At 41.4% G+C, this 21,297-nt stretch overlaps 1 protein-coding gene across 5 annotated transcripts in view; it reads right to left on the reverse strand.

The window, feature by feature from the left end:
• Window positions 1–21,297, reverse strand: part of SLIT1 (slit guidance ligand 1) — a 335,181-nt gene that overhangs the window by 217,102 nt on the left and 96,782 nt on the right. For all 5 annotated transcript variants that reach the window (XM_075843037.1, XM_075843038.1, XM_075843033.1 and 2 more), the window contains one exon: window positions 18,412–18,483. In XM_075843037.1, coding sequence (XP_075699152.1) covers window positions 18,412–18,483 — 72 coding nt within the window. The remainder of the gene's footprint in view (window positions 1–18,411; window positions 18,484–21,297) is intronic.

The following is a 21,297-nucleotide window of genomic DNA, read 5'->3' on the forward strand; positions in this document are numbered from 1 at the left end:
AGCCAGGCTCATCTTTATGACCAACCGCTACACCAACGCCTCTAATCTGTGCCAGTCACTGCACTGGTTGCCCATCCCCTTCCGAATAAAATTCAAACTTATTACTCTCACCCACAAAGGTCTCCACAGTGCTGCACCTCCTTACATCTCCTCCCTCATCTCTGTCTACCACCCTACTCGGGCTCTACGTTCTGCCAACGACCTTAGATTAAAATCCTCCATAATCCGAACCTCCCACTACCGTCTCCAGGATTTCTCTCGTGCTGCACCCGTCCTCTGGAATGTGCTACCCCAGACAATCAGATTAATTCCCAATATCCACAGTTTTAAACGTGCCCTGAAAACACATCTATTTAGACAGGCCTATAAAATTCCCTAATCTGACTCCTTTTCATGGCCCTCCATTTAGATTAGTCATCAGAATAAGATTCCCTCACACTCCTTCTCTTCATGTCCGTCATACACGGATAGTGGCTGGTGACCGGCTCATGCAGCTTTATGTCACCACCGCATGTGTATAAAAATGGCCGGACCATTGTACAGAACAAACACTATTACACTTTGTGTCTCCCTTATGTCCTCATAGATTGTAAGCTCTTGCGAGCAGGGTCCTCACTCCCCAGGTTTGAATTGTAAATTAACTTTGTCACTATGTAATGTCTGATATTGTTTTCATGTTCCCTCTACATTGTAAAGTGCTGCGTAATATGTTGGCGCTATATAAATAAAGATTATTATTATTATTATTATCCGCCCTTAGAAATTGTTAGAAAATATAAATTGCCTAATTGTATAAAGTCTTAGGCCAGATTCATACGAACGTGGGGAAACTGTTGTGAAAAATGTGCCGTTTTTAACATCTGAGGTGCCCCACGTGCGGGTTCCGCTTGCACGAATCCTCATAGACTCGAGTCTATGGAGGGATCCATGAAAACGGAAGGTAATAGAACATGTAATCACGGCCCGTGATTACGAGCACGGCCGGCCGCAGGTTGCATTTTCGGGCCGTGCTCCCATACAAAGTATTGAAAAGTAGGACATGCTCCATAATTCCCGGCACGGTTCTATGGCACGGACACCTATCCGTAGCGATACGGAAAGAAGTCCGCGGCCAATAGAACTGGGCAGGTCCATAATTGCAGACCGTATTACGGTCCGCAATGACGGAGATTTTTTACAGTCGTCTGCGTGAGGCCTTAGGGCATGCCCCCACGTGGCGGATTTCCTCCGCAACTGTCCGCATCAATGCCGCACCTAATCCGGGTTGCGGATTACGGCTGCGGATCTGCCCAAAATGTGCAGTAAATTGATGCGGACTAGCTGCTGCGGACTGCGGTAAAAGTGCTTCCCTTCTCTCTATCAGTGCAGGATAGAGAGAAGGGACAGCACTTTCCCTAGTGAAAGTAAACGAATTTCATACTTACCGGCCGTTGTCTTGGTGACGCGTCCCTCTTTCGGCATCCAGCCCTACCTCCCTGGATAACGCGGCAGTCCATGTGACCGCTGCAGCCTGTGATTGGCTGCAGCCGTCACTTAGACTGAAACGTCATCCTGGGAAGCCGGACTGGAGACAGAAGCAGGGAGTTCTCGGTAAGTATGAACTTCTATTTTTTTTACAGGTTGCTGTATATTGGGATCGGTAGTCACTGTCCAGGGTGCAGAAACAGTTACTGCCGATCACTTAACTCTTTCAGCACCCTGGACAGTGACTATTTACTGACGTCTCCTAGCAACGCTCCCGTAATTCCGGGAGCCCCATTGACTTCTTCAGTCTGGCTGTAGACCTAGAAATACATAGGTCCAGCCAGAATGAAGAAATGTCATGTCAAAAAAGCAAGACGCATCCGCAGCACACATAACATGTGCATGACAGCTGCGGACTTCATTGCGGAATTTAGAATCTCCATTGAAGTCAATGGAGAAATTCCGCCATGAGTCCGCAACCAGTCCGCCACTGCTCCGCAACAGACAGAGCATGCTGCGGACACCAAATTCCGCTCCGCAGCCTATGCTCCGCAGCGGAATTTTACGCATCGTCTAAACGAACACTTCTAAATTTAAGTGGAAGTCAATGGAGAAACGGCTCCGCTGCGGATTAACGCTGCGGAGTGTCCGCAGTGGAATTCAAGTGAAGTTCCACCACGTGTCAACCCAGCCTTAGAGTGTGTTCAGACATGGTGTATTTGTGTAAATTCCAGACCGAAAATCTGCAATAGATTACCAGTACAATGTTAGTGATTGCAGTTTTACAAAGCCCCATTCACACTTTCTCCACTCTGGATTTGCAGGCATAATGTGGATTTACAAATTTGCACCATACTAATTATGTTTCAGATTTACAGCAAATTTTTATTGCGGATTTCACCCTTTGCTATGAAAAGGACGAGATCCATGGCAAATTCGCAACAAAATCCACAGCAAAATCTGCCGCATCTGAACATCGCATTAAAGATCAGGATAATATGAAACTTTAGGATCAAGCTTTTTTTTCTTTTTGGTTTTTACGCTCATCATTTTACCCCTTGCAGCCCTTCTATTTTCAATGTATGACTTGTGATGCGTTCTTTTTGCTTTAATTATAACATATGGATTATAAAGAGGGTCCCACACTCAAAACCCACCCGTATTAGCCAGAGCAGACAGCAGCTAACAAAAAGAAGCTTTATTACGGTCTGGCTTGACCGCTCATCTATCATTTAGTTGAAATAATGGCCGGCACGTAATACAACATTTCTCCTGTGATCACCGCACCAGGTTTTTTTTATTTACGAGACAACCCCTTGATATAGGAAACGCACAAAGAACAAATAAATTGTTATTTCTATAGTTTATATTCATGTTAACCAGGACTGGACAAATCTCAGCAGCCAGGTAGGCAATGCAGATACAAATTTGCTGTTTTCCATCAATATTTATGGGATTTTTTATTGCTGGGCAACTAAAAAGATCAAACTTGCTCCTGGAATTGTGTAACTGGCTCTACAGTAATTTGTAAATCCCTAAATTTCACAAAAACACAGTAGACTGCATGAGATCTCTGGCGAATATTCTATCGATGTTGTAACCCATAGTGATCAATTATAGTGACGAGGCCGTGGTAAACATAAGGAACACAGATACTCTTCCCCCCCAAATCAAGAGAATCACTAGTAAATATAAGTAGTCGTCGCCCCCCCTATTGAATTGTTAAAAATTCTATTTAGCAGTTTTAGTTATTTTTCTTAGTTATTTTATTTTCACGTCCGGGTTGCCCCAGTGCGGGTTCCGTTTTCACAGATCCCCATAGACATGAGTCGATTGAGGGATCCGTGAAAACGGAACTAAATAGGACGTTCTACTTTTCAACGGACCCTTCACACGATCCGTTTAAAACAATGGCCGTGTGAACAGCCCCATTGAAATACATGCGTCCGTGTGACGGCCGTTGTTTTAACGACCGCCACCTAGACGTATACTACGGTCGTCTGAATTCGGCTTTATATTGATAGGACGATTTAGGAAGAAAAATTTGATATTTCTTTTTGCAAATTCCACTAGATACATATTATGGGAAAATCAGAATATTTAAGAATGCATTTTGATTCTCAAACACTAAAATGTCAGAATGGAGAGAGGTCACTTGGTTCCTTTCTACAATAAGCAACTTTCTCTCCTGTTGATATTAATTTGTTTTGGAAAAACAAGTTCCTAGCGCCTCTTATGAGTTTCCCATGTTCTCGTGACGCTTCCATGGCCATAGGCAGTAAATATTTGTATGATTACATTACTCAATCTCTCTCTTTGATGACTTGTACTTATGTCAATTTAGACATGAAGAGGAATGCTTTGTACGCTGGTATATGGGGTACAGGATGTCAGACCTGCCCTTATGTTACATAATCTTGGAGTTTAACCCGTTAGTGACCGCCCATTAGTGTTTTTACGGCAGCCACTAACAGGCTTTATTCCGATGCAATTGCCTTTTTACGATGCTGCATCGGAATAAATAAATGCCGACATGAGCAGTTAAATCTTCCTGATCTCAGATACCTATGGCATGACCTAGCAGATGCCTGTCCATTATACATGGACAGACAGTAATACACTGCAATGCAGAAGTCTTGAAGAGTATTATAAAAGCGATCGGATGATCGCATAGTGAAGTCCCCTAGGGGGACTAGTAAAAAAAAAAAAAAAGTTTAATAAAGTTAATAGTAAATAAATAAAAATCCAAAGTAAAAAAAATAAATAAAAACCCACTTTTTCCCCTTACAAAATGCTTTATTATTATTTAAACAAAAAACAAAAAAAGAAAACAAAAAAAAGTTACACATATTTGATATCGCCGCGTCCGTAACGACCGCAACTATAAAGCCGTTACATTTACCCGCTTGGCGAACGCCGTAAAAAAATAAAAATAAAAAACAATGCAATGTTTTCCGTGTAACCTGCCTTAAAAAAAAATGTGATAAAATGTGATCAAAAAGTCTGATATACTCCAAAATGGTACCAATACAAACTACAAGTCATCCCGCAAAAAAAAGCCCTCACACAGCTGCATTGACAAAAATAATAAAATAGTTACGGCTCTTCAAATATGGAGACACAAAAAGAAATAATTTTGAAAAAAAAGTGTTTTTACTGTGTAAAAGTAGTAAAACATACAAACTATACAAATTTGGTATCGTTGCAATCGTAACAACCCGCTGAATAAAGTTATTGTTTTATTTATACCACATGGTAAACGGCTTAAATTTAGGACGCAAAAAAGTGGCGAAATTGTATTTTTTCTATTCCCCCCAAAAAAAGTTAATAAAAGTTTATCAATAAATGATATGTACCCCAAAATGGTGCTATTAAAAAATATAACTTGTCAGACAAAAAACAAGACCTTATACAGCTATGTCGACGCAAAAAGAATTTTAGGCTTAGGCCTCATGCACATGGCCATGCCTGTAATCACAGTCCGTGATTAAGGCCACGGCCGGCCGCTGATGCCCATGGACAGCCACCCGCATTTTTATATGGGAGCACAGTCCGTAAAATGCAAAAGATAGGACATGTCGCTTCCTACAGCCCGGACACCTTTCCGCAAATATACGGGAAGGTATCTGTGGTCATTAGAAATGAATGGGTCCGCAATTACAGTCCGCAATTATGGACGAAATCTATGGTCGTGTGCATGGGGCCTTAGTCCACACACTGCAGACTCTTTCCAATTTCAAAGCACATCTGCAATGAAATCTACATTAAAATCTGCATGTCTTACATGCAGATTTGACCCTACAGTTTTGATGCTGATATCACCCTATGACTGCAAATCAGCGACAGAATGGACATGCTGCAGATTAGAAAATACTTACTAGAGGATTTGCAGCAAAAATCCAAGGTTTATATTTCTGCTGCGGATTTGCACTTTGATGTGCCGTAGATCCGCATGAGGAATCCACGAAAAAAAAGTAGCATTTACTTATTCCCACAAACTATTTTTTCCATGGTGCAAAGAAATATCTGAGCTGAATTATTTCTGCTTCATGTGAATGGGGCTACAAAAGCCCCTATCCACATGCATTGAATGCAGAATGTTAACAGATTTGAGGAGGATTATGTTTAAATTTTGTTGCTACTTCACTTTCCCTTCATGGAAATACTGAAAAACAGAGCTGTCCCAGTCTAGGGTGGTGACTCTCTTAGGTTTGATGATGTGTGAATAGGGTGACCCCTGCAAAGAATAGGGCCCTGTTCATAAAGTTCCTTGCAGGCGGATAAATCTGCCTCAAAATTCCTTCAGGAATTTTGAGGCCGATTTTGGCTTGCCGCGACCATTCAGCGCTGAAGGCAAAAATTGCTGAGAAAATCGCTTTCTCTGCCTCACACAGCTGACAATGGAAGGTCGGAGACTGAAACGCCGGAAGAAAGGGCATGACGCTTCTTTTCCTGCAAGCTTTTCTTTCCACTCGCGGGGAAAAACACCTCCGCCTCCCATTAAGATCAAAGGGAGGCGTTTTCGGATGTTTTTTGGAGCGGTTTCCACGTCAAAAACCGCACCAAAAAACTCAGTCTGAACTAGGCCTAATGGTCCTGAATTTCAGAAGGAAAAGTTGCCTCTTCTCAAATGACAAATGTTTACTTATACCATATCCCAATAAGACGCAGTTCTGAAGATTTGGGAAGAGCTAAGGGGTTGGCCTCTGATTTTATATTGCGGCAGTTGTAAGGTAGTCAACGTTCATGCAAAACACAACATAACAAGATCCTTACTGCTATAAAAAGTTGTCTATGACATCTGTTATTGGGCAAAGTTATTGTCTTCCAGGTCAAAAATATGGGCTGGTTATAGTTCCCTAGCAGGGGAACCAATTTATTAACTATATATGCCCTAAAATGGCACTTTCCTAGAGGTTGTCAAAGTCAGACCTGTTCTTTATTAGATTGGAACAGCGCCACGCTTATCCATGGGCTATGTCTGGTATTGCAGCATTCAAGTGATTAGGCCTGAACCGCCATACCAGACACAGCCCATGAATAAGCGTGGTGCTTTTTCTGCAGAATAAAAAAAAAACCTCTCTCATTCAAAGCTATATATATTTTACCCAGTCCTACAGATGAACTAGTTCTATAATCACAACTCAAATACTAGATTGTAAGAGTCATGTTCATTTTCCCCTTGAAAATTCACTTTGAAGTCTAATATGAAAATGGTAACGGAGTTGTAAAACAATACACTCACAGCTTATAAAATATTCAGAGCATCCAACCTCTTCTTTCGGCAATAAAACAGGCCATTTATTTCTGGACGATAACCTCCCTCGACTAGTAAACCAATAACGCAAAATTCCAAATCTGGTGCCGAATAAACACACAAGATGAATGCCGGCTCACCACAAGTATGATTAATAACCCAAACAACATTTCCTAAAAAGTCTCTCTCACAAGTACTCTTGATCCCATTTGTGCACTTCAAGTAGACACAGCAGCATACCAGGAAGGGCAAAGCATTAATTATACCCAGCGGGACACAAGCCGCAGCCGTGTATAATGGAAAATCAGGAGATCCCTTCTCCTCTAAGCTCCAGGGGAGCAGAATGTTGGGACTCCAATGTCTGGTGCCTCAGCTGTTCCCTCCGGCTGAGCCTTTTAGGAAGCACAGCAAGGACTCGGCTCTGTCAGCTGAAAACAAGAAAAATTTCGTAACAAAGACAATAGAAATAACAAAAGGAATGCAACTTTGATTAGCCATGGTTACTATTAGGCGTTCCTTTCCTTCATGAACATTCCTGGAAGAGGTCCTCAAGCCAGTGGTGTACAGCTGTGTTGTTGTATTTTTGTTTCCCTTTCAGTCAGGACGATCCAAACGGCAATAGGAAAAAAACGGCAACACAATTCTATAGGGTCCTGCTGTTTTTCAGCTATACATTGCAGTGGAGAATGTATAAAACCTCCAGTTACACTCGTACAGACGATCCACCACTTGTTCTAGAAGAAAACCGTGATTACACCGGCAGAATTACAACTCCTTCCTTCTGCTATCTCTGTCTTTTCCATTATGTTTGTTTTAGCCTCATGTTAGGTCTGTGATTAGTAGTCTAAATTTTTTTTATTGCAGTTGCTTTTTCATTTATTTCTTTGCTTTTATATTTATCAGGTTTTTTGTTGTTGTTTGTTTAGTATCATGGAGCCGGTAGGCCTTGTTGTCACATGGCCATTCCATTAGACTTAGGCCTCATTTACACGAGCGTGTGCGTTTTGCGCAGGCAAAAAAACGCAGCGTTTGGCGTGCGCAAAAGGCACTTGACAGCTCCATGTGTCATCAGTGTATGATGCGCGGCTGCGTGATTTTCGCGCAGCCTCCATCATAGAGATGAGGCTAGTCGACGTCAGTCACTGTCCAGGGTGCTGAAAGAGTTAACTGATCGGCAGTAACTCTTTCAGCACCCTCGACAGTGAATTCCGATCACAATATACACCAACCTGTGAATAAAAAAAAGACGTTCATACTTATCAAGAACTTCCTGCTTCCTCCAGTCCGGTCTCCCGGCCGTTGCCTTGGTGACGCGTCCCTCTCTTGTCATCCGGCCCCACCTCCCTGGATGATGCGGCAGTCCATGTGACCGCTGCAGCCTGTGATTGGCTGCAGCCTGTGCTTGGAATGTGATTGGCTGCAGCTGTCACTTGGACTGAATTGTCATCCAGGGAGGTCAGACTGGAGGAAGAAGCCGGGAGTTATCGGTAAGTCAGAACTTCTTCTTTTTTTTACACGTTCATGTATATTGTGATCGGAAGTCACTGTCCAGGGTGCTGAACCAGTTTAACTCTTTCAGCACCGTGGACAGTGACTGTCTCCTGACGTCGCGTACCGGAAAATTTTTTGCCGGGTTCGGTCAAAACGAGTTCGACCGAACCCGGTGAAGTTCGGTGCGCTCATCTCTAATTTGACACTCCATTTGGATGTTTGTAAACAGAAAAGCACGTGGTGCTTTTCTGTTTACATTCATCCTTTTGACAGCTCTTTTGCGAATCACGCAGTTCGCACGGAAGTGCTTCCGTGCGGCATGCGTGGTTTTCACGCACCCATTGACTTCAATGGGTGCGTAATGCGCGAAAAACGCACAATTATAGAACATGTCGTGAGTTTTATGCAACGCACTCGCGCTGCGCAAAATTCACGCATTGTCTGCACTGCCCCATAGAGTAATATAGGTGCGTACGACACGCGTGAAAAGCACGCGCGTATATTACGCTCGTGTAAATGAGGCCTTATACTAAATACTAGCAAACAGAGGGGAGGGTGGCACAGCCAATAAATGGCAACACATTGAATTTGTGTATAACATTATTTAATTTACAGATTCGGATTTAAAGGCTATATAAACCTTTGATGGGCTTTTTTAATAAAAAGGTCAGTGTGTTTGGTGTAACTTTATAATTAGTTTTTATTAAAAAATTTGTTTTCCTTTTTTAGATACAGCTGCTTTGTATTGTCTATACAGCGCAGCTGTATGTAGCGCAGCTGTATGTAGCGCTAAATCCTATTCCCGTCAGGCCCACGGGACTGACTGGTTCAGTGAAAGTGGGTCCTGTGTCTCTGACAGGCAGGATCCACCTGTTATCTATCACATCTAAGTTCATAACTTAGATGTGATAGATTACAGGTGGGATCCTGTGTGTTAGGCCTTATTCACACGAACGTGTGCGTTTTGCGCACGCAAAAAATGCTGCATTTTTTGGTGCGTTGCAGTTCCGTGTGTCATCAGTATGTGCTGCGTGGCTGCTTGATTTTCACGCATATGCCATCCTTATGACACGCGGTTTTGAAGTTTAGAAAAAGTAATGAAGGAAGTGCTTTTATTTTTTCCTTCATTTCTTTATCTACTGTTGCGCGAATCAAGCGTGTCACGCGGAAGTGCTTCCGTGTGCCGTGCGTGATTTTCACGCACCCATTGACTTCAATGGGTGAGTGATGCGCGAAAAACGGCCAAGTATAGGATATGTGAGTTTTAAGCAGCGGACATACGCTGCGTGAAAATCACGGACTGTCTGAATGGCCGCATTCACTAACATAGGTCCGGCGACGTGCGTGATTTTCACGCGCATATCACGGACGTAATACACGTTCGTGTGAATAAGGCCTTAGAGACACACAGGAGCAACGGATACTGAACCCGTCAGGTCTGTGGACTGACGGATTCAGGTTATAGCAAAAGATACAGCTGCTGTATATAGAGAATACAGAGCAGCTGTATCTAAAATAGTAAAACAAATTTTTTATAAAAACGAATTATGAAATTACACCAAACACACTGACTGACCTGTTTAAAAAAAACAAACATAAAATGCCCCTCAAAAGGTGTACATAGCCTTTAATATTAAAATAAATAATTTCCCATGCAGTTTTCATGCACTAAAATATTAATGTGAAGTCACCCTCCGATCGTGCAGCGTGGGAAGACTGGATGAACTTTACTCAAAGTTAAAATACTTTCAAGCAGAGTAAGATGTGGCTGTCACAGATGTCACTGATCCCTGTGACAGCGGCTCCTTCCTGTCCCTACAGAACCCAGACATAAGGTTAACCTTCACCACCGCCTATAACATAGGAGATTATCGGAATAACCAGGGTTATGTCCGAACAGCTCAAAAATATATCTGTAACAGTCCCTGCTGCAAAACTCTTATTATAAGATTTTAAAATGACTAAAGAGCTCCTTCCGAATGGACCATTATGGTTAATTTATGACGAGTTCTCTTAGGTTTATTACTGGGTAAAAATGTATATTTTGATTCAGTTCTGCAAATATGAACAGATCATAGTTCAGTTTATAGATGTTGGAAGAGAGGTGTCTGATTTTGCAGTAGGGTTGCATATAACCGGCCCGGGCCAAGAGCTAGATTTCCCGGTTTACAGATTGACTATGAGAAGAAGACTAGCACACAGGTGTACAGGAAGATTCAGATGCTTCTCGGATTGGACATCTTGAAATAGGGATTCTGATTATATGGTAAGATTGGAGAAAACTCCATTTGAAATACAATATTAGGGAATTCTAAGTCAATAGGTGGTGATACTCCGTTCAAGAATCGGAGAGTGCCAACAAAAAGCAGGACCATGAATTATCAACAACCGATTGACTTAAACGGTAAGTGTGTAATGCTTCATTTCTCCTGTGGTGGAGCTACAGGGAAGTAATACACAAGTTGTCCCTGCAGCAGGACACCCTATAATCATCTTATTATTGGGCGATCATTTTAAGAAAAAAGGATTGTCCATAGTACACTACCATCTGATAAAACGTGGAGGTTAAGTGCCCAGCTTGCTGTTAAATATAAATATGTGAGCAATAATTGACTTTTGATGCCATTAGTAAGTACACCCAATTATTTGTACATTAAATTAAGTTGTACAATGAAGCTCCAATATTCTACCAGTCTAGAACTCCCACGGATTATCCAGAATTCCTCAAATCTTACCATATAATCGGAATTTCTATTTCAAGAAGCCCAATCCTAGTAGCGTCTGAATCTTCCTGTACACCACGGGTCAGCAACCATCGGCACTCCAGCTGTTGTGAAACTACAATTCTCAGCATGCCCTGAATCCTTTGGCTGGATTAGTAAAGCCTTTGGCTGCAAGGGCATGCTGGGAGTTGTAGTTTCCAAACAGCTGGAGTGCTGAAGGTTGGTGACCCCTGTTGTGCACACTCCTGTGTGCCAGTCTTCTTCTTATAGTCAACATATAAACAGGGCAATCTAGCTCTCGGCCCCGGCCGGTTATATGCAACCCCATTGCAAAATCAGAGACCTTTCTTCCAACATCTATAAACTGAACTATATGACTTGTTCATATTTGCAGAACTGAATAAAATTAGATTATTTTTTTTACCCAGTAGTAAACGAAGAACCCTCTTCATAAATTCTCTCTCTCCCTCTATAATATATTGAGTTGTATCAAAAATAATGATGACGATGATAAAAATAATCGATTTTTGCAGAGAATCCTCTCATCCGGTAGGATGTCTACTTTGTTGCCATCTCTTATAACAAACATCATTAGAAGCCAAATGGAAAAAAGGATGTGCAAGCGTGCTGCCGGGCCAAGAAAGCTGCCCATGAACAATAATATCAGCTACGTGTGGGATGCAATGCAATTTATTGGAAAATGTGAAGATGAAATCTAAGGAGGCTCTAAAGATTATGGACTGCAACATCTGTCTACGATTTTTATGTTACGTTTATTGCCAGTGTCACAGCTTGTAAAGTATCTAGTAAAATAAAGCATGTGTATTATATGGAATGATACAAGTACAAGAAAATCAAAGAAGGGGCTATGAGGAAATCTACAATATCCCTGCTTTATTTCTTATCTGTGGAAGAGAAAGGAGACTTTACAACTGAGCGCACATGTAGAGAACTGGAGTTTGTTCAAATATTAAAAGGGTTTTCCAAGATTAGAAAAACACGGCTGATTTCTTCTAAAAAGAGCGCTACACCAGTCCAGTGGTTGTGTGTGGTATTGCAGCTCTTCCACATTCACTTCAATGGACCTAAGCGAATACCAGACATAACCCATGGACAGGTGTGGCACGGTTTCTTAAAGAAAGCAGACATTTTTATAATCCTGTACAACCTTTTTAAAATTCATCTAGAAGAAGAGCCTCTAGTTAATTCTTTGACTAGTCAAAATATAATGGCACAGTCATCCCTCGCTATATGTTAAAGGGGTTGTCCGGGCACAGGGTGTCTTTTTTATACTGATGAACTTTCCACAGGATTGGATCCCTACCGATCATATACTAAAGACCTATCCTGTGGATAGGTCATCAGTATAAAAAAAATAGCCCCCAGCCTGGACAACTCCTTTAACACCGTTATAGTCTCAAGTAACATTTTTCCAAATTACTGTAAAATGAGGGATCACGGAACAACACATTTTGAACAGATTGGCCCCCATTTACTAATGTTGTCTAACTTAGACAGTGTAAACTTAGACCAGGCAGTCACAAAATGCGGCAATTTTTTTTACAGTGGTGCCTGCTGTAGGATAATTTTGCCACATCTTGCATGACTTATTAAACACTTCTCTCTTCCTTATGGCAAACTTTGGCTCATTTAAGCCATGCCCCTTCTTGCTAAGCCGCACCCTCTTAGAAACACTTAAAAATTTCCACCAAAATTTGGGGCATTTTCCACACATTCTAGACACAGTAGTAAATCTGCCCCATTGACTGAAAAAAAAAAAAAAGAAGCAAATTATAGGTTTTTTTTGGAAGGAGTTTGTCCTCTTACCTATTATGGATGTTTAGATTTGATAGGAACTCTGTTGTCAATGCCCCTCCTATTTAAATGTCTAAATTACTATATGTGAAGGGCATAGAACTTTTTGAATGGGTACGTATTTGTTACTTTAACTAATATTTTCAGAGGCGCTTGTAGACAATCTAAGGCCTTATTCACACGGCGCTCCAAAAAAACTGTGTGTAAATGCGTCAAAATGCTAGCGTGTTTGCAAAGCGCTTTTTAAAGTACAGGCATTTTTGGGCGCGTAATTAGGACTTCCATTGACTATGGGAATTAGGTGCGTTTTCGGCACGTTTTACGTGTCAAGAATTGACTTGACGCTTCTTTTTTTACACAACGCGTTTTTTAAACACGCGAGCGTAAAAAAAAAAAAGGTGTATGCACTACAATGTGTTTTCCTATTGATGTCAATGGGAAGCTTAAAACAAGCATTTTTTATACGTTTTTGAAGAGTTTTTTGGTGCGTAAAACGCGGCAAATACACGCCATATGGCCTCAGGTGGGCACACATGTAGCTTGTCCACAGTTAGAAGCTACATTACTTCTGGCTAGGACAGAGGTCATTGATCCATTTGACAGTGGCTCCTTCCTGGCAATACTGACCATGTGCATGACACATCTATAGGGAGGGAGAACGGATTAAAGAAGGCCATAATACTCCTAAAAATCCCATTAAAAAGATACAGACAGTAGATTAGTGTTTTTCAGTTTTACACAACTCTAGACTAGTGGAATTCCAACTTCTGTGATATCGGATAAAATGTTTGTACTATCATGAAAATGTGCCCAAACACATACACCCACAAAACATTACCCACATAGCAGTTTCCCATAAAATTACTGCCAAATAATGTCCACATAGAGGGGTAGTAGTGGTAAAACAGCAGTGCCTGTATGCAGGGTCAGATTGACCCACCAGAGAATCCTTCAATGGGCCCAAGCTCTGACCCAATAATGTGGGCCAAAACTTAAGCAGAAGACAACTGAACAAACAGGTTTGCTCACTGCAACCCCAAGAGTCAATGTGGGGAATTTTTAAAGACTATCCTTCCATACGCTAATCTCAAACTATACTACATCAGTGTGAAGTGTTCCATATTAAAAAAGGTGCACGCCTCTTAATAAATTTGGCGCATATTTGGATGTCTATGCACCACAAATTCAAAACTATGCCTACGAGCAGGCAATTTTTGCTGTAAATTATAGTAAATGTAGCATGTACCACTATTCACATCTTTTCTACTCAACTTAAGAGGCAAAAATAATTTAATACGTTTCCGCCAATAGGTCATTGTGTAATTTATAAATTTCAATACAATCCATTACAGATCTGCCAAGAGTTTCCAAAATAAGACTTTTTGGGACCCATCTTGAAACGTTGACTTATTTGCTACTGAATTATAGAAGAACAATTAAAGTCATGTTAAATACCGAATAAAACAACGTTTTAAAAAAAAAAAGTTTTTCCTAACATAACAAAAACCACAAAATAAAAACAAAAAAAATCCACATCAATTCCAAAAAAATACCAAAAATGTAAAAGTATGTGGGAAGACAAAATTAATGAAATTGACATCTGATAACGGTCAGGACTTGAGTTTTGTTGCTTGGAGCTGCAGACCCGCCATAAAGCATTACATGATAAATATATGCAAATGTCTCTTATTTACTATGGATGTCAGCTTAGAGGGCGGACTGAACCAGATTTAACATTCCTTCACTGTTGTTTTTCCTGTTGCAATTGGATTAATTATGGTGTTTAGGAGAGATCAAAATAGGCAGAAAGTGACAGCACAGCCCTGCGTTTTCTATAGACCCGGCCTTCATTGAGCAGCTCAAAGCTGGGGAGAATGGCCTGGGGAACAATGTGGGAGGGCTCCAAAGATTGGTCTTTCACCAAATCACTAATGTCGCTGACTTGGTTTTGTGTCAGGAGAGATCTGAGCTACATTTATATAGTTGGATGCTTGAATAAATATCTCACGATGGGTCTTTACAGACGACACAAAAAGAAACATGGAAAGGAGGTTCGACAAGGAGGACCCGCGGGCGTGTAAAGCAATACTTACATTAATCCTTCAGTTATGGTATTTATAGTTCTCTTTTTGAAGGCGACTCTACATTTACAGTCAATCTCTACAAAGAGGGAACATCTTCTTTGATTCTTCAATTAAGAGAAAATCGGTTCCAAAAAAGAGTGTATTTATAGAAAAACTGTTTTCAAATGCCCTATTAGGACATTCTGAGTGAATAGAGGACGCTCTCCCTCATTTGGGACATCCTGGCATGAATTAGCTGGAGTAGAAAACTTCTACAGAATTGTCCTCTCACTGCGGAGGACCCAGAACATACATGCAACACAGACAGCCTATTGATTTCAATGGGTACATTGCAATACTTAATTTCGCCTGTGGTGGCACTGCAGGAGAATAAAACACTTGCTGCCAGGGTTCTCCCACAGATTACAGCTGATCGCTGGGAGTTCAGGCAGCAAGACATCCTGTCATCGTCTTAACTCGGGGAACCCTTGTTACAAAACGGGATTGTCCAAAGTGATTAGCTCCTTTAAGTTCAATAGGACACTAATGTATATGCACAATACAGTTCCTTTGAGATCTTAAACACTCCCGATCCCTATCAGACAACAGTGAATGTAAGAGCAATGCCACTTTTTGGCATATGAGCATAAGGCTGGATTCACACGAGCATGTTACGTCCGTAATGAACGGAACGTATTTCGGCCGCTAATCCCGGACTGAACACACTGCAGGGAGCCGGGCTCCTAGCATCATAGTTATGTACGATGCTAGGAGTCCCTGCCTCTCCGTGGAACTACTGTCCCGTACTGAAAACATGATTACAGTACGGGACAGTTGTCCGGCAGCGAGGCAGGGACTCCTAGCGTCATACATAACTATGATGCTAGGAGCCCGGCTCCCTGCAGTGTGTTCGGTCCGGGATTAGCGGCCGAAATACGTTCCGTCCATTACGGACGTAATGTGCTCCTGTGAATCCAGCCTAAGAATGTATCTACAGACCCATTAACATCCTCATGCAAATACAACTGCTACTGCAATCCATGTTCATACATCAGCGCTCCTACTTATGAATTATAGTAAATTAGAGAACAAATGAACGTTTACAGGAGGGTAAAAAAATATATAATTATTATAAAACAGGAATTCTGGTGGTGAACCTTAGTATGCAACATAATCTTCTCATACAGGGGTGTTGGTAGACTCTGAAGATACCTGGGGCACCACGTACCATTGTGCACAGGTTGCAGTGGAAGACACTGATACGATTGAATATGGTACCCGCCAGCTCTTGGAAATCTGGAGGAATAGGCAAAAGACCCCTGGTGGCCACTGCTAGCAACGTCAATGTTTTCATATATACTGTGCCATAGTTGGTGGGTAAATACCGTAACTCATGGGCCATGACGTTAACACAAATAATCCCGTGTAATTTTCACATTCAGGCTTGTACATCACCACCATAGCAAGAAGTGGGATCTGAGGTAGAGTAGTTAGGAAATCCACAGAAAATCTCTGACAATAAAAGGTTAATCTGAATTTTTCTGCCAGACACAACTACATAATAATTGCTGTGAAAGACACACGGTAATAGTTCATTCTCAGAATAATTGCTGACAATTATTGCCTAGTAATAATAAATTCTCGTGTCTCCACAGCATTACATTTTATTACGATAAGCGGATTAGGAAGCGGTGAAAAATACACACGTATGCTTTGTGGCTTTAGAAACCACCTAGACTGAATAGCGACTCCTAATTATTCAGATAACCCAGTGACAATTCTGGCACAGCACCGGATTACTTTCTAAGCGGGTGATATGTCTACACATCATAAATGCCCCAATGACAGGTGCGGGCATGCAGCGTATTTATGTATTGAGACAAGAGACTGTCATTGAGAAGACTGATCGCTATATTGTTGCTTCATTTTTAAAGTCTGTTACAGTGTAACATCTATGATACATTTTATATTTATAGGCGAGTGGTTTGCGAGACAATATCCACTTCTTATAGTTATCAATCACATACTACTTACAGAAGATGTTATTCCAGCTCTGAATAATTTAGTCCAGTTATGTAGAAGACGATATACAGTAGTCTACAGCATCTAGGTTATCTCCAATATGAACTCCATATTGCCATATATTCAGATCTTAAATCTGACCAAACATCTAATGGATCTTCTCAAAGCCAAAGAAATAGAACAGAGTAATGTATACATTATAATACCAGATACTTTACACAGTAGAAACCACAAAACCCCAGTCACCAGAAACACTACATGGCCAATTGTATGTGGACAAGCCTCATATTTTGGCTTCATGCACGCGACAGTTTGTATTTTGCAGGCCCGTAAACAAGGGATCCGTTGTCTGTTTTTTGGGGTCCGTGTGTCATCAGTGTGTCCTCCGCATCCGTTCCGTACGTTCCATAGGTTTGACTTCAATGGGCGAGCTGCAAAACACAGACCGGTATAGGAACTGCTCCTAGTTTTGTGGCCCTGTTCCACGGGCCGCACACGAATCAGTGGAAACCACAGTTGAATGCATGGGGCCATGTGCTATCTGTTGAACAAGGTATAGCACATGGACATAAAACAAAGGCGGCGTGCATAGCTCCAGTCATTTCAGCTACACTCATTGATAAAAAGAGTCTATAAAAATAAAGCATGCAATCTCCTTAGAGAGATATTAACCATAGGGGCGTACATCGTTAAGAGCTTAGTAACTTTCAATATAGCACCAAAGTAAGTCAAATCCTCTCCAGGCAGTCAATTGATCCAATTCTGCATAGTTACAAGTGCCCCGGACACCTGTAAGAGCTGTTATTGCAAAGTAAAGCATTTAGAAACAAGAACAACTCCGCCACAAAGACGAAGGCCACACAAGAATAAAAATGATGTGTCCTACCAAGTGACTCTGGAAGCAAAAGAGCTGTGTTGAATGTTTCAAATATATTTTCAGAGATCATCATACACAATGTCAGTAGGGGAGACCTAAAGGCATAGGACTCTGGGACAGTGGAAACATGTTCTTGGGTGGATTGTACCACACACTTCACCATCCGACTGGCCATTTTGGGTTTCACAGAAACCAGGAGAAGACTCTCTGCCTTAGAGTCCACTGATTGGTAAAGATGGAAGAAGGTCTTGTGTGGAGCTTTATGTAACAATTTAGGCTTGCCCCGATAATCCAGTGAAACAAAATTTTACAGTACACAGTGAAATTCTAGAGAATTGTGTGCTTCCAATTGAGTAGCATCAGATTGGTGAAGGCCCTTAGCTAGGTTTGGTTTGGAACAACTTGAGCAGCCAGCCCAGAGCCTTGATCTCAACTCTTTGGGATGAATTGGATGGCCAACTAGAAGAAAGGCCTTAATGCGCAACACCGTAGTCCGACTACATTATTGCTGAGGATCGGTCAGTTGCCTATCTCTTCGCAAATCAAAGGGGTGTCGCTAGTCCCAATGAAAAGCGATGATAAAAATTATATTTGCACATAATATGTGCCCACATAAATGAATGGGTTAATTTAACAATCTTTAAGGTGGATTTTTTTAAGCAAATAATGTACAATCATGGCAGTAACGGAGGTACTCACAGTCTGGAGAGCGCCTGGTTGTTTTGGAATAGAAGCTCAGGCAACGTATGCAGCTGGTTTCGGTTGAGGCGGCTGAAAGGAAAAGGAGGGAAGCACAAACATGAATATCAGATTGAATTGTACACCCTACGGATAGTGCGCTTATATAATATAGCTGCACAAATCCCAGGACCAAGCTGTAACTGTCTCCTGAATATCACATAGCCGGCCACACAGCGTAAGCCCTGCAGCACCACTATCCAATCCATGCCGGTATCTATTACATACAATGTAATGATGTATACACATTCATATTCTACTACACCGAAATCCACAAGAATTTAGGATTAGCTTTCCTAACAGTTTAATTCCTGAGCGACTGCAGCAGCACCATGTTTATATACATCGGTGTCACCCTTCATTTAAAACATTGGGAAAGACATATAACTATAGAAATATACAGCTATTGCGGACTCTTACTGCAAATTCTTCAAGGAGGTTCTACATGACAGACTTTTCCTGGATATGAATCATAAGATGATGGTACATATTATAAATTATTGAACCTGGCATGGCACCGTAATATAGTGCAATAGTTACTCTAAAACAGCAAGAACAGCGCACTACAATTTTTGCATTCCAAATCTGTACCAGTTCTTCATTCTGCAGGTGTATACAGTATAGAAGTATAAAGGTGTTTATAAGCAATGCATGCTTGTCCATGAGGGAAGAGGTAGATTGCTGCATCCCATGGGTCTCTTCACTCCCTAGTAAGGGTCATGCTACATGTGAGACTCTGACATGTATCTCTCTCTCATATCTATCTATCTATCTATCTATCTATCTATCTATCTATCTATCTATCTATCTATCTATCTATCTATCTATCTATCTATCTATCTATCTATCTATCTATCTATCTATTTATCTCATATCTATCTCATATCTATCTATCTATCTATCTATCTATCTATCTATCTATCTCATATCTATCTATCTATCTCATATCTATCTATCTATCTATCTATCTCATATCTATCTATCTATCTCATATCTATCTATCTATCTCATATCTATCTATCTATCTATCTCATATCTATCTATCTATCTCATATCTATCTATCTATCTATCTATCTATCTATCTATCTATCTATCTATCTATCTATCTATCTATCTATCTATCTATCTATCTCTCTATCTATCTATCTATCTCATATCTATCTATCTATCTATCTATCTATCTATCTATCTATCTATCTATCTATCTATCTATCTATCTATCTATCTATCTATCTATCTATCTATCTATCTATCTACAGTATCTATCTAAAATCTATTATATCTAATTAACTAACTTTCTCTCACATCTATCTAATATCTACAGTAGAATCCAAAAATCAGGCAGCACTCCAAGGTATAAGCAAGGTAGAAAAAGGTGCTTTATTGGTCCATATACACACAGTGTGTATATGGACCAATAAAGCACCTTTTTCTACCTTGCTTATACCTTGGAGTGCTGCCTGATTTTTGGATTCTACTACAGCAGGTCTGTTAGCCCTGACCTGGGCAGGTCGGCACCCACCTATGATTTACAAGGCTGTGAGGCTGACATTGTATTTGGACTTTAATATCTACAGTAGCTAGATCTTGACTTGGATAAGTAGAGTAGAGTGAACCGTACCTTCTTTAGCCTCCAGAATAACACACATGACACCGAGGTTGGATTTTAATGGCCACAGCAGCCGTTTATTATAAATTTTATGCAAATAAAATTTTATAACCCAAATATTATAAAACACCCAAGAATTCCCCAGAATTGGAATTCTTCCAAAAAACACATCACAAAAAACCCTTAACAGGGTCAACATAAATAACAACATGACCAGGGAAGCCCTTGAGGTTACCGCCAAATCGAAACCAACTAGCCATCTGCCACCACCACTTGTTTTTACCTCCAGCCGTAACCCGGCTCGAAAGCACCGCTCACTTGCAGATGGCTTTTTCCATAAAGCACTTCAAAGGGGTAACACCCTAAGAAGCCTTCCACATATTTTGGGGGACGCATACCCCTGATGCGACCTCCCCCACCAGTTTTACTGACCAACCTCAAGGACTCCCCACGCCACTGCGAAATGTGCCTTGACCACCTCAAGCCCATGAGCTCCTCCACACCAACACCCCTCTTTCGATTCCTTCTGCCAGGGCCAAACTCCATATATCCATCCCAACCTCATTCAGGTGCACCCCATCATCCAGTAACACCCCACACCGGCTTCCAGGTCCCTGTGCCTGACCACTACTCCACCATGCTTTGCCACAAAAGCTGACACCGCCCTATTAACTTTTATTCTGGCCTTATTCAACCTTTCAACCGATCGAGCCAAACGCCACGACTTTCTCGGCACAATGTCCGACCAGACTATCAATAATCTCGGGTGCAATGCCCATAAGCACAACAAGTCATGCTTAATGTCCCTAATCAGATCACGAAAAGGGCGCACCCCTAAATCATTCCCCCCCACATGCAACACTAAAAATGTCGGGAACCCGGTCTAACTGGGTATATATTTGTACTTCTTGTACCACCCTAGCCCAGACCATTCCCCTAAAACCCAACCAGTGCAGAACAGCCTCTTCCCGCGGAATCCTCAGTTGGCGGCCATCAGGACGAACATCCGCCCTCAGAGCGCCCCAGTAAACAAAAGAATGCCCCAAGATCCAGACCAGACAAGGGCGTAAACCTGAAAAAAGAGAAAAACACACATCTTACAATCCCATCCGCACTCCATTTTCTGACTCACACCTCCACTCCAGTAATAATTGCGCCCTGTTAAAGCAGATGAGGACGAACGTAGGTACGAAAACGGTTAGACTCCCACCTCCCGATGCGCCTCACCCCCGCCTCG

This window comes from Rhinoderma darwinii, chromosome 11, assembly GCF_050947455.1.
Source record: "Rhinoderma darwinii isolate aRhiDar2 chromosome 11, aRhiDar2.hap1, whole genome shotgun sequence".
NCBI classification, from domain to species: Eukaryota; Metazoa; Chordata; class Amphibia; order Anura; family Rhinodermatidae; genus Rhinoderma; species Rhinoderma darwinii.